Below are 14,522 nucleotides of genomic sequence, written 5' to 3' on the forward strand. Positions count from 1 at the left end.
CAAACAAACAGTCCAGTCCACAGTTTTATATGGAGTCCAGGAAGGAGGAAGTCCAGTATTACCCATCATCCTCCATGATCACACAGCTCCAGCCTCCTGACTGAACATCACATTCTTCAGATCTCAGTGTGAACGTTGCGGCGTCCTCACCGGTTGTAAGGGATCAATAAAGCAATTGATCAGTTGCAGGCTACAGATGCTGTGATTGGACTGAAGCTCAGGCTGTACTGCCTGAAGGTTAAAGGAAAATTAGAAACAGCGGATCCGTGCGTGTGTGTGTGTGCGTGTGTTGTTGCAGTTCTTGGGAAGGCCATGTTGTGTTTAAGAAATAGGGGACTTTATGTTGGGTACATGATGTGAGCGTGCGTGCATGTGTGTGTGTGTGTGTGTGTGTGTGTGTGTGTGTGTGTGTGTGCGTGTGTGCGTGCGTGCGTGCGTGCGTGTGTGTTGCGCTCGCGACTGAGAGTCCCCGCTAGTCCTTGGGTTGTTCCTTGCTCTGTTTCTTCATTTTCATCCTCCGGTTCTGAAACCAGATCTTCACCTGCCGTTCCGTCAGGTTGAGCGCGCGCGCCACCTCATGCCGCCGGTCCCGCGTGAGGTACATGTTGAACAGGAACTCCTTCTCCAGCTCCAGAGTCTGGTATTTGGTGTAAGGGCATCGCTTCTTCCGGGAGGAGCGAGCGTGTAGCCAGTTGGCCGAGGGGTCATCTGGAACAAGAGGGAGAAAAAAGGGAAATGTATCAATTATAAAATAAACACAAAATAAATATAATAATGTAAATGTAGAATGACAACACGCCGCATATCAGAGCAAAACAGCACAAATCCGTGCGTTAAAGTCGCAGAACCTTGCGCATTTAAAAAAAAACATCTGACTCTGAAACTGACACTTTGGCGCGTAAAGCAGGTTTATGGTGTCAGCGGGGCCGCGATTTAGACACAAGTGGATCCATGGTTGTTTTATTTGACACCACCTGAAAGACAGACGGCCTGGTCCTGCAGCACGCAGAGGGCTGGGAGGACAAATGGAAAATGCAGATCTTTAGAAAAAAAAAAAAATATGAGAAAGTAGATTCAACACAGTCTGATCCCAGTACAGCTTATTGGTGCATGAGTTTATCTGAGTTTATAGCGTGATTTAACTAGGTCATCATTTAAGCAAAAATATAAGAGTAAAAAAAAAAAACATTAATTCATTTTCAGTTCACCAGTGATCAGCTGATACGATCACAAGCCTCATCTATATTCACGGGGGGCAGCGGATGTATCTATGTATCTCTGGAGGTTTTTGATTGAAGGTGACCTTCAGCGCGAAATGAATAGATGATGTGACCAAGGGGCGACGTTGGTAATAGGATGTTAATAAGAGAAAAGAAAGCAAGGCTGCTCCTCACAGTTCCGGGGGGGGGAAGCGTTGTGAGTCGATCTGCGGCTAAATGACTTTTTGGGACCAAAAAAAAAAAAAAAAAAAACGGAAGCAGGAAACTTCTGCTGCGTGATGACAGCAAACAGACAAAAACACTTCTTTTTTGTCTGTTTGCGTGAGAACTGATGAGCACATTGCGGCTCAGCGCACTGTCACTGCGTCACTTCTGATGGCTCCAAAATTAATAATCGTCGGGAAATTTATGACCCTCGTGGGAATAGAGGAAATATTTTTCCTGTGTTCATCCTCCGTCCTTCAGGGGCTGGTTTCAATATGGGTTTAACACACTTCACACAACAGATTGGAACACAGCGAGCTGCGCGTTTCTCATAAACAGATACACACATTCGCTAATGAACAGGCAGATTCTCTTTCTGCAGAGTCTTGTGAACGTCAGCGAGTTAAAGGTGTTTTGATCAAATAGAGTTTAGTTTAGTTTCTGTTGCAGCTTCAGTGGAAATAATAAAATCTTAATCTTCTTCATTTTTAGTGAAACATTTCTGTTATTTTGATTTTTTTTTTCTCATTCGTCTCTACTTCTTCCTTTTCTTCTGTATCTCTTGTTTGACACGCCACCCTTTCTCCTACACCCCTTCCCACACCCCACCACCCCTCTTTACAGCTTTCAGGCCGATGTAATTAGCAGAGGCTTCATGTTTGGGACGCATGGGTCTGGTTTAGTGCTGAAAGCTATTCAGAGCTTTTCCCTCTGCAGAGCAGCAGGCATCTCAGCAGCTCTTTAAAGGACAACTCTGCTTTACAAAAGATGCTCTTTCTTAGAATTTTGATCATCCCTTTAACCCTCATTTTACCTGTAAATATCACCGCGTGTTAATTAGTTTAACTTCCTAAACATCACAGGACAAAAATAAAAATGATCATAAATATCATTAGGTAGAAGTTTCCTTTTTAAAGCAACTATCAAAACACATTCAGGAAGACTGAGAGAGGCAGAGCTGGTTCTGGTTGATTTCCACTTTTACATCTTCTAAATAAAACCTTTAACCGAGAGCAGTCATTCCATGTGGTGAGGTCAGGCTCTTCCTCCAGTCAATCACAGCTCAGTGAAGCCAACAAACAGACTCTCCCACTGGCTGGAGACTGAAAATCAAAAACAAACATAAAATAAACCAGTAAAGCTTGAGAGTTCTGCTTCCTCAGAGGGGGTTACCATTTCTAAAAAAAAATGAAGTCTGAACAGCTCAGACGAATTAAAAAAAAAAGTTGCAAAAGCATCGCTGATGATGAAAAACAGAAACCAAGACCACACTGGAACTATTTTCTTCAAAGCTTCTGTTCCTTCATTGCATTATATCAATGACACCATCTCAGTCAGCAGTGCAGTCTCCAGTCTGGAGCACAACTCAAATGTGACTCCAAGAAGAGATTTCACTCTGGATGTGTTTTTGTCAGACTGAAGCCGTCCTGGGGCGGTGGAGGTCAGACTTAACCATCGCCGTCAATTTTGAAGTAAGGCGTCATCTAAATCAGTTTGTGCAACATTTGAGCCAAAAAGCTTCTCTTTGTTTCTGTCTGAGCCCAAAGAAATGTAGCCACAGTCCTCAGGTCTAAGCTGGCAGAGGGGACGATCTTATCACTCACTAGTCATGGGGAGAGTCTGAGCTCCAGCACCTTTTGACGACATAGAGGGAGAATCTGAATGTGTGTGTCTCCTCCCTGAGGAGCCAGTCTTTTTTTCTTAACTGATGTTGGGTGGAGGCCTTCGTCTGTCTTCAATTTCACTGGTCATATTTTACGACAATGACAGTCATGCTGCTCGGATGCCAAGGCAATTCACACGGCTAAATATCACATTCACGACAATGTGCTGTTTCTCCCAGTCGGAAAGAAAGCGCTGTTGTTGTGCTGTGTGGCACCACGGGCAGTGTTAGTTTATGTTTGATTAGATTGTGCTCTACATTTAAATGTTCTACATGAAACATGTACGGCTGCCGATTCCTAAGCAAGATCAGTCCCACCAGGAAGAAAAAAAAGATTGTACTTGAAAAAGTATGAGATAATAACAAAATAAAACAATTGTTTTTGAATCAAAATGTTAAAGATGTAACTATCATCATAATTTGGATTTAAAAATAAAATAATTGTCACAATTTTGACTGATGAAGTTAAAGATTTTGACTTTATTTGATAAAATTTCAACATGATTGTTCATTAATATTCCTTGGTTTTCTTTGTCCTCTTGGTACCACATAGTTAGTTTAAGAAAAAACTCACAATAAGGAGTTGGATAGACTGAATCAGTGATGCAGCCCTCAGTTGGCTGTGACAGTCTAAATCTAATTTTGTTATAAGTATTTCTGTGAATGATTTAACGACACAGAGCAAAGATCTGACAGGAAGTGTTCGGAAGTCTTATTTTGAAATGAGAAACAGACATCAAAGCTGACCTGTTCTTCATCAAAGCATCAGCTTCCTTCATGGAAATCATCTGTTCTGATGAATTCATTGAGCTTGTGAACACATCACCATCATGACAAAAGAAATTCTGTAATTGTGAAAACAGCTGATTCATCACGGTTCATAAAACCTGAATGTGAATAAAGACATTTGTTTTGTACTTATTAGAGTTTGAGAATGAGATGAGATGAGGATTCTCTCTGATTGGTTCACAGCTCATCATATGAGATGCTGTGGGTTGGGACCTTGACTGTGGGGCTAAGATGGCTGCCAGTGGTGTGCACTGCTCCCTGCCTCTGTCCCTGCGTGGATGGCTCTGGCAGAAAATACCCCCCCCACCACCCCCCGTGTTGTTCCCATGAGCTGAGTTAGTCAGCTGCCATCATCAGTAAATACGTCCTTAATACCCTCTGAAATCAATTTCCTGCAACATGGCCAGTATGTAGGGGATCGATTTCATCTCAGAACAAAATAATGCCTGGTAAAGAGGTGAGGAGAGGACTGAGGGGCGGGAGCGTTGGGTGGGGATGAGCGGCGCTTTTGTCACACGGTAAAGTGGGTGCTTTGCATTCCCTGGGTGTACAATCACCTCCAGGACCATCCATAACCCTCAAAGCTGTGCTGCGACCGTGGCTGTCACCCCGGGTGACGAACCAGCTGAGGGATGGGGGTGGGGGGCGGGGAGGGAGAGGAGGGTGATGCTGGTGATGCTGGATGGTACGCACTCTTCTCCTCAAGGGGGGGGGGGGGCAGAAAGAGAGGATGTGGGTGGCGTGTAGCTTATAGGGCTCTCTCTCTCCAGGCTACATCCATGTCGCTACAGAGGCAGCATCTAGCCTGCATGTCACGTGGACAGGCACATGGATGAAAAGATTGATATACCTGTAAAGCTGCCTGCTATAGCCCATGGCCCTGCAGCACGAAGTGTTCTATTGTTGGCCTATTGTGTCTGTGCTTGTGTGTGTGTGTGTGTGTGTGTGTGTGTGTGTGTGAGAGCACAGTGATGAATGCATGGAAACAGTAACCGAAACGGCTACAAGACTAATATCACATCCCATCTCTTTCTCTCTCTCTCTCTCTCTCTCTTTCTCGCTCCCTTTGCAATTTCACCCTAATAGTTCCAGAAACTGACCTCTCATATATCCCAAAGGCACGTTATTACATTTCCCGAAGTCGTATATTATCCACCACCCACCTCAACCCCTTATACCCCATCTCACCCTAGCCACCAGCAGCAACACGCCAATTAATGGGGTTGTTCACCTGGCGTTATAACTTAATAAACTTCGGGGGTAATAACTTTCTTGCTCTGCCCGGCAGCAGCAGCAGCACAAAGACTGAAGTGTAACCTTGTAGTTTATTCTGGATGGTCGCCCAGCACCAGTAACACAAAGAGAATCTGTAGCTGGAAGCTGGCTTAAAATGGATGTGATATTTTTTTAAAGGTAGGATTCTACTGATGTTATTCACACAAGCAATCATTTTAAATACCCGGGGAGGGGACGTCAGACCAGATCTGGACTGCTGCTGCCTGCCAAGATACATCATGCAGACATGCATCAGAGACAACTGAATTCAAAGAGCCCAGGTTAACAGTTTAGCATATTTGAGCCACTGACAGAGGCTGCCACATCCTGCCTTCAAGCCAGGTTGGTGATGTTGGAATTTGGACTTTCCAATGCCCTCATTTGATCAAATTTACCGTTTTGGAAGTGGAAAGAATTATTATTTTAGTGTTGGCAAAAACAGCTTCCTCTTAGGAACATGCCCCTCTTCAGCAACACGTAAGAGAAACCAAGTTATTTGCCTCTAGAAAAACCTGAAACATAAACTATCTGTTCAAAGTTCCTTCTTATTGTCAATAACAGCAAGAACCTGCAGGAATTCTGCCGTGCTGTAAAGTTTACCACATCAGCTCACAAGTCAGAGCTCTGAGAGGAACTTGGCTACCGTCCAGTACGACCTTCAGACAACATGAAACCCAGTGTGCCAACAATGATGCAGCTCACTTTTTCCCCTGTTCAGTATGCCAAAAGTTACTGTTGGCAGTGGTGTTAACATGCATTGAATTCACAGAAATTAGTCACATGGCTGACATCACACTAACTCTAGTCTACTGACTTTGTGGAAATGAAGATTTGAGACTTGGATATATTTTATCCAAACTATTAAAATGTAGACACAATGAGGAAGTTTTTCTGACGCTGACGAATGAAAACCGACATCGCAACCTGACTGAAATCTTCACCAATTCAATCTAGCGTGTACCTTTAAGGAATAGTTCACTTTCTTCAATTATTACAAACCAAAACACGTCGATTTTACACTTTGTTAATTAGCTGTTTCCCCCTGTCTCAAGGCTTTATGATAGGATGAGATAAACTAAGCTAAATTAAGATAAGCTGTATGGGCAATCTAAACATCTAACTCTGCAGGAAAGTTTGACAACACGCCAAAGTTTCCCTTTAACTTTAACCAGAACTAAACTGCCACAAAATGTAAGCAGTCCCGTCTGAAGACAAGTTGATGATCGTTTAGAAAAGATAATTAATAGATATGTAATTAAAAAAAAAGCTTTTCAGACAGAGGTTGTGCCATCCACTGCAACACAGAGCAATATATTTTAATGCAGCTTATTAAAAACTACCAGCATGTATTTCCAACCAGATTCTCATATACTCAGGAGGCAGTTTCATATTGTTCATATTGTACCAGCTACTAAACCGAGACCGCACTGACCAACATATATTGAAGTAATGATAGTTACAGCCTGCATGGAGGAATAGTGTTTGCACCCATAAAGTGTTCAAAATGGCTGCCACGCAAACAATAGAAACAGCTTTCAGTTTCTCCAGTACAGCTCCCACTACCTGCCAAACTGACCCACTGCAATACATCCCAAAACCACCCACAAGAAAAAGTGCTGACGCTCTACAACAGCTCAGATAGACACTTTTTTTTTTTTTTTATTGAGAAGACTCAGAGTTGTGTCCTGTTGGCCAGACTGGGAAACACAGTGTTACTGGTGGAAAGTCTAATAATTCAGACTGGAGGCCGATGGGCTCCATCCAGCCTCTAACCTGCCCTCCTGCCTGATGGATGGCACACTCAGCTGCTGTAATAAGCTGAATGAGTGTGTTTGCATGCATGTGTGTGTGTGTGTGTGTGAGAGAAAAACAAGGAGAAACATCTGTGTGTAGTGATAAAGTGTAGCCCTATGATTGTGTATAGTGTTTGTAATTTGTATTTCTTTCTGAGATGGCCAGTGTGTGGGTTTGGGGGGTTGGGGGGTGGGGGGGTGGAGGAGGCCTCCCTTCTTCTGTCCTTCTCGTGCACGGGCTTGCACACTTACAATGCACGCACACGGATCAAACGGTCTCACGCTCAGACACATGGATCAGACTGCTCTGGCAGAAATTTGGATTTATAGGGCGGGATTAGAGGAGGGAAACAGAGCCCGCTCACATCCAGCCCGGGTTAAAAAAATATAAGAAATAAAGTTTTTTTTTTTTTTTTTTTTTTTTTTTTTTTTTATAAATCCAATGAATATCTTTTAATGGAGCATTTTCCTCGTCCGTCTGAAATAAGTCAAGAAGCTCAGACTGGGCCAAACCCCGCCAAGCACATGATGGATTAAATGTTGTTGTTAGTGCGAGTGATGATAGAAAAACAGAGCAAACCCGTGTTGTACCGGCCAAACCGTCCGCGGCTTTATATCAAGATGATTGCAATTTCATGACAGGTAAAATATTATTATTATTACAGGGCGAGCAGATGAATAAAACAGCAACTCTCCTGCGACTGTGCGAGCGGCAGACTACAGACCATAATAATGTGAAAACAGTTGAGCCCGCTGTGAAATATTATGGAGTAAATATTCAATCAGCTGCATTTGCTCAGCGGTTTGGTGTCGCTTGAATCTAGGCCTGAATTTTAGAGGTAATATTTTCACTTTGAAGCTTGAGATACGTTTTTAACAGTGATTCTGTTTTTAATGTTAAAACATGTCAAAATAATAAAAAAAATATATATATAAAAGCAATGTTTTTTTTTCAGATACACGATCAGAAAATGGTTGAGTTTAGAGAGTGCCCTCTGCTCATCTTCTCGCTGGTCTACAGGAGTACCACCAGAATCCCGCCGCCGGATCTACACAATCCTGTCTCTAGAGTCCAGAGTTCTCGTCCTGGCCGGTGAGTCCTGAGTTAGTCCACGCTGCAGGCTGAGTTACGAGGCGTCTGCTCTACTGAGAACTAATCTCGGCTGCTCTGCGGCTCCGAGCCGCCGGGTCAGTGATGGACGGCCTGACTCCTTTATGCTGTTTATGATTTTGTAGAATAAGACAGGCCATGTATATGTGACTGACGTACAGAGGATCATTCCGGCTGATGGACACACAGAGAGATGGTTTATCCTGATCATTGTGTTTAGAGAGCGGTATTTGAACAGAAATATGACAGTATAGGATCTTCCTATAGGCAGACACGTGCCCCTGCCTCTACACGGGGAAATGATGGAAAGTTGTTGGCTGAAGAATTAATATCAAAGCAAAGCAGGAAACAGTGAGGCTCTGTGTCCGACTGGCCTCCCAGAGGAATAACACGACATATTCTGCTATAGGCTACAGTCTAAAGTCTACACACTTTATTACATGACTGGCTGCTTTAAAATAATCCAGCCTGTCCACGTTCAGCATAAAGCTCTTGAGTGGAGATAATGACTGTAGATTAACACTTGGCAGTGGGCAGGAGGATAGAGACCAGGAGGCCTACAGGTCTGAAGCGGTGTGACTTTGACACGCAGACACAAGAGCGCTGACAGAGAGAAATGAAGATCTACCTCCAGTTCAAAAAAAAAAAAAAGGTACAAATCTAAAGCCACTCGCTCCTTTTCAAACCAAGCAGAAGTGCGCATGTCTCGGCAACTATAGCATTCAACAACAACCTGGAGGTTCCCCAAACTCAGCAACGTCCTCTCATCACCGTCAGCCTGATGATTACAGGATGGAGATTTGAAAACACTGAAATATCTCACTATGAGTTTTATTTTTGTTTCTTTTCTCCCGCTTTAATATATTGTATAGATTTTTATATTCCTCCCGAGTTTCTCACTTTGATTTCAAAGGTTTCCGGAAGCATCCTGACCCCTTTTCTTTTACAAGCCTCTGTAATAACGGGCTGTGTTCCTTTTAGATCACGCATGTAAAGATATAAGAGTAATTCATGTGATTAATTGGGCTACTGGCAGGTAATCCAAACTAGAAATCATTATAGCTTACTTTTTACTTACTTTCAAACTATCATATGGGGATGACGTAACAGCATCACCCAACAATAAAAAAAAATCTAACAGGCTGTAATAGTCTTTTTTGGTTGTTCTTGTTTCTTGTTTTTGTCAAACTGTGTGGATGTTATTTGGTGCATTTATCTATTTATTTATTTTATGATTGGCTAATTATCTTGTAAATTGTCCATAAGTGTGTGCAGTTATGAAGCATCTCTATCTCAGCTCCGTGTCTGTTCCTACAGGAGCCGGCTGGTCTCAGGGACGATACGGGCAAATATCACAGTAAAGGCAGAGAGCAGGAGGTGGGGGCACTCTGGCTCTCCGGCTCTTTGTTCTTGTTTTATGGCGGCATTAAAAGCTTTTACAATCTCTCATTCTCTGCTCTCCCTCTCCCGCGCGCAATTTCCTGCTTTAATAACTTACTTTGATCCACGCCGTCTTTGTCCTCACTCCCTTCACAAATGTCCTTGTTTTCCTCGAACCGCGCTCCGGGGATGGCGGCTGGATGGTGGCTCAGCTCGCGCACAGCCGTGGATGTCGACTCCAGGATGTACGTGGTGGTCTCGTGCTGGAGCTGTCCGCCGATTTTGGGTGCGATCTCCCCGCCGAGGTGGCCGAGCTGAGGCTCCAGCTTGACGTGCCCCGTCTGGCCCTGCCCCGGGACAGACTCGGAGCCGCGCGGCGTGCAGTCCAGCCATGAGCGTAGGTACCGTGTTTCCGCGGCGGGCACGTGCTGGGCTGGGATGTACGGATGGTAGACAGCGGGGACGCCGCTGGCACCGTGGTGCGGACTGAACGGGCTCCAGGACGACGAGAAGACCGGAGGCTTCGGCTGGAAGCTGCAGGATGGGTACGACTCGGGATGGGGATGCTCAGCGTGCGCAGCGCCGCCGCCAGGCTGCCGTCCGCCCGCGGCTGCAGCGGAGCTTGAGCCGGAGTACTGGACGCTGGGAAAGCGAGCTGGGGTTGAGAGTTCATCGCTCTCGTGACTTATGATGGAGTCCACGTAATAGTTGCTCAAAGTCCCAGAAATGGACATTCTCGGACATTATCTGCGTAAACGCCGCGAGTTCACTAAATAGAGAACAAGAAGAGAGACATTACGAGATTTTTCTCTCTTCCCCTCTCTCTTTCTCTTCCTCTGCTGTGTCCTCTGCTCGCTCTCCCCCTCCCTTCCTCTGTGTCTCTCGCTGTCTGTCTTTCTCTCTCCTGGATTCGAGCCCCCTTCCTTCCAAACAACTTGCTCACTATAGTGAAACAAAGTGCTACAGCCTACAGTCCTGCACTGTGCGAGGGGAGTGTGTGTGTGTGTGTGTGTGTGTGTGTGTGTGTGTGTGTGTGTGTGTGTGTGTGGGGAGGTATGGGGGTTCGGGACTTTGCGCGAGGCGCAAACTGATTGGCCGGACTTTTTCTTCGAGCCTGATAAAGCTCAATGGAAGCGTAAATCAACCTTCACCCCCCCCCCCCACCCACCCCCCCCTCTCTCCCTCTCTCACTCCCTCCTCCCTCTCTTTCTCTCTCTCTCTCTCTCTCTCTCTCTCTCTATCCCTCTCTCTTTAATAGATTGCCCCTCTTCTAAATAAATTGTCTTGTTTATATGCAATATGCAAAATGAACAGTGCGTCGGTAGATGGAGTCTGTGTATCTACGGCTGCTGTCAAGACAGAATTATAGAAACCCGCGTGTGCTTCGTCTAGACAGCATGAGATGCAGAGCGGAGACAATGGCTGACAAACAGCTTAAAGTGACGCCATTGTTTTTATTTATTTATTATTTATTTCTTTATTTACTTACTTAATCAAAATAGATGCGCGTGCATTTTAATGTAAGAGCGCACGAGAGGCATTACGCTTCTTGTAGAGCTGTACACAAGCAATCACTTCAATCAATCCCAGGATCAGGGAGTCGGCATTTAAAACACCATTAGTATCAGGGCCAGTAGTCTCACACTTGAAGCGCGCCAGCAGCAGAGACAGGCCCGTGTTCTGTGTACAAGACAAGATAGATAGATAGATGAAATTCACACCTAGGTGTGTTTAATTATTTAGCCGCTCTCTAAATCTGCTCGGGAGCTTCTCTGTGAGCTGCAGAGCGCTTGACACACTTTTATTGGCAGATTAACAGTCATATTTGTTAACGAGCGCCATTAAAGCGGGTCCTGCGTGGTTATGATCCTTGTCTTAACAGCGCAAACTACTTCAACTACTTTTTTGGGGTCCGTTTAATACCATAATAAAATCCTACATGAGGGCGGCTGCTTTGGTTTTATAGGGCTGATATATGGCCTGTGATGGTGCGGACCGTAAACGCGACTGAGGCTGTTGCTGCCTTTTTCCCGGTCGGGTAAAAGGCGCTTCTCACTCAGCGGTCAGACCGCCGAGGGTAAACACAGCTCGGGCCGGAGTTCGGTGGAGGTTTCGAGGACTGAGGCTGACTATGGTGGACTAGGAGATGACCTGGCTCTGCTGGTCTGTGTTGGAGCTCCCGGTGGTGTACAGACGGCAGCGACTGAGGGACACAAGCAGGCATTTCGCCTTTAATGAGGAGAGTGATGAGCAGCTACCGGACTGGCTTTGAGTGCAGACACTTGGCTTCCTGCTGACCCTTATCAAAGTCACCGAGACTGTAAGTGTGTATATTTCTTTACGATTATCACAGACGTGGAGTCTTGAGTCTTTCGGAGAAGGCAGGCTGCTGGTCGAGGCTATAAATCTGAGCTCTGCGTCGCATACACTGCTAACACAGTTATTTACGACAAATAAATATGAACTACGCATTGCTCATAGGGGCTAACGCTTTTATTTACGAGGATGAAGGTATAGGCTAGAGCGCAGCTGAGGAGAAATGATGAGTTGGACCGCAGACAGACCGAGCGGCTGGCTGCACTTTCAATTCAGGACCCAAACCAAGTGTCCTGAGCCCGGCTTTGGCCTTTGAGCCTGAATCCACCACATTCATCTGTAAAGGACCTGATTCCAACTCCTGGGCAGCTTCCGATGGATCACAGCGAACCAGTAAGGGTCAAGTCTAAACTTGATTAAATGCTGATGAGTCAAATGTGTAATCTGTGATAATTAAGTAGGTGTCTGCATAAAGTAACAGCTGGGAATTTTAGCTGTGAGCTGAAAGATAAGTCACTTCCAAATGAATACATAGTGTTGTACAATAGTAGGTATGTAACCTGACTTTAGTGACGGGGCACAAGTGCCCCTCACTCCTGGTTATGTTGCATTTGTTGGTTCAGAACTTGTTTTTCACTTACACAATCCCAGCCCCGTTGGCAGTGTTTCTGACATGTTTAGTGTAGAAACCGACTTTGTTTTCCAGTGAGAGATGCTCGGGATGTTTCGCAGTCAACATGGCCTCTCCTCAGACCGCAGGCTGTGGGATTTTAATTTTCGGAGGGGCCTCCGCCCTGCAGGCCGGGCTGCCAGCGCGTTAATTGGAGACACTGGTGCTGAAGAAGCTTGAAAACATTATCTGCAAAACCACCTTCATTTTCAACACGTTGCCTCACAGAAGTGACTTGGACAAGTAGACTCTCCACACTTAGGTCAAAATATAGGTTATGTAATATTGTGAGTATTGTTTTCCTGTGCGCTTTAAAGTGAGCTTCCAATATCATGGAGTTAAAATAGTTTTCCATCAGTCATTACGCAGGGTAACGCAGAGGGATCGGGCCAGAGGGAGGTTATTTATGGCCAAAAACTGAGCTTCTGCTGCCAGTAATGAGAACTGTAGAGTAACATGCAGATTACAGTCTCTCCAGTTCACCCTGAGCCGCTGTTTTATTTCTCTCCAGACTATTAAAGTGATAAAAGATTGAACCATTTCAAACATTTGGGAAATTCACATCAAACTCTCAGCTGATATGAAGAGATACAGTTCTAATAGAGGTTTATTCACAGTGAATGACAGACCAGATCAGTGGAATAAGTCTATAAGCCAGGCCACCAATAAAACTATTTACAGTACAATAAATGGTGTTTATGACAGCACATCTTCTCTTCTTTTCCAGCAAGTGATTTGATTTTTAATCCCCCTTAAACAAGTCAGTGAGCAACCATTAAACTAGCTGGGTCATTAAAAACGAGATAAGAAACCAAGTCAGCTCATCATGAAGGAAATCTTACATTTCAGCGTTGCACAGTTTAAAAAAAAAAATAAAACAACACAGTGTCTGTGTTGTTTTGAAATATACTGACATTTGAATTCCAGCCGGGAATTTGCTTTCCCTGCATGGAGCGAAAGCCTCCATTCGCACCAGTGGACCTGGATTTAGAAAGCATAGCCTACATTTACACCGCATTTCTAATTTCACTTCACACACATCCACAGGGTATCTTATTTTGAAAGTGAAATATTGTCTAAATATTTTGGGGTGGAGAATCTGCCCATAAAAACAACTGATCACATTATAATCAGTTAAAAGTTTTATTTTAGGTTAAAGTTTATTACAGTTTATTAATGCCGAGGGACAAACAGTCTGAAACTTCGTTCACCTTCAACCTCGTGAAAAGGTGACATTAACACGTGCTCCGTAAAAAATCCAGCAGATGTAAAATGGAGAGAAATGTAAAAAACGACAGATTTCCTTTGACAGGGATTTTCTTTTAAGTAGATGTGGAGACAATTTCAAATTACAGCGCAGTCAAGTCAGAATATTGTAGGTTACTGATTTCATTGTAGTAAATTCAAGCTTGTGTATAAAATGTATAGCCAAGCATTATTATTTATCAAATATCACACAACGAACACATTTTTTTATTTCATTATAAAATTTTACTACGGAATAATTGAGGAACACATTTGAAATAATTTCTCTATATGATGTTTTGAATTTATTATTGTAGTGCGTATAAGAGACTGCTCATGGAGGCCTGTTACATTAAAGCGGGCGAAACAGACAAAATTGCGAAAATAATTAAAATGAGGTGATTTTTAATCATTGTTTCATCAGATAATACATTTATTTTCTTTAATCATAGTTTTGTCGAATATGACGTGCTTGTGGAAAAAGGCAAAGGCTCTGAAGCTGCTTCAAAAATACTTTATTGTTTTAGATTTAATTTAATAATTTAGGTCTATGAAGAAAGATGTCGAGCCCAGCTGGTCAATAGTCTATATTTAACGTAATGAAGAACATGACTTTGTTTGAATAATATGTGCGCATTTATAGTATTAACATTTAATTATAATTAGATTTTTTTCCCATAATATTTCCGTACACTGAAACCAATATTGGATTCTTGGAAATTTATAAACGTATAAATTCAAAGATAAAGGGTAAAATAGTAAATTAAATAATGTGATCTGGACTGATGTAAGCTATCTGGCAGATATGACTAAATATTCATTCTAGTCTTCCAAATTAATACGCGTTCTTATGTAA

The 14,522-nt window shown here is 43.6% G+C and overlaps 1 protein-coding gene across 1 annotated transcript; it reads right to left on the bottom strand.

The window, feature by feature from the left end:
* Nucleotides 1–472: 472 nt before the first annotated feature.
* On the bottom strand, nt 473–10,169 carry hoxb9 (homeobox B9). The gene is made up of 2 exons (XM_022753704.1): nt 9,554–10,169; nt 473–708 (listed from the first exon to the last, which is right to left on the bottom strand). Exons 1-2 carry the CDS (start codon nt 10,167–10,169, stop codon nt 473–475), a joined length of 852 nt encoding a protein of 283 aa, XP_022609425.1.
* Between the last annotated feature and the right edge of the window lie 4,353 nt (nt 10,170–14,522).

The sequence above is a fragment of the Seriola dumerili genome, unplaced genomic scaffold (assembly GCF_002260705.1).
Source record: "Seriola dumerili isolate Sdu_G_001 unplaced genomic scaffold, Sdu_1.0 BDQW01000192.1, whole genome shotgun sequence".
Classification (NCBI taxonomy): Eukaryota; Metazoa; Chordata; class Actinopteri; order Carangiformes; family Carangidae; genus Seriola; species Seriola dumerili.

What these genes read in the sequence shown, in the direction of transcription:
- hoxb9 (XM_022753704.1), bottom strand. Translation starts at nt 10,169, where the DNA reads ATGTCCATTTCTGGGACTTTGAGCAACTATTACGTGGACTCCATCATA. An exon ending in CAAAGACGGCGTGGATCAAA is followed by an intron (nt 709 to 9,553) that starts GTAAGTTATTAA and finishes CTCTTGTTCCAG; the next exon opens with ATGACCCCTCGGCCAACTGG.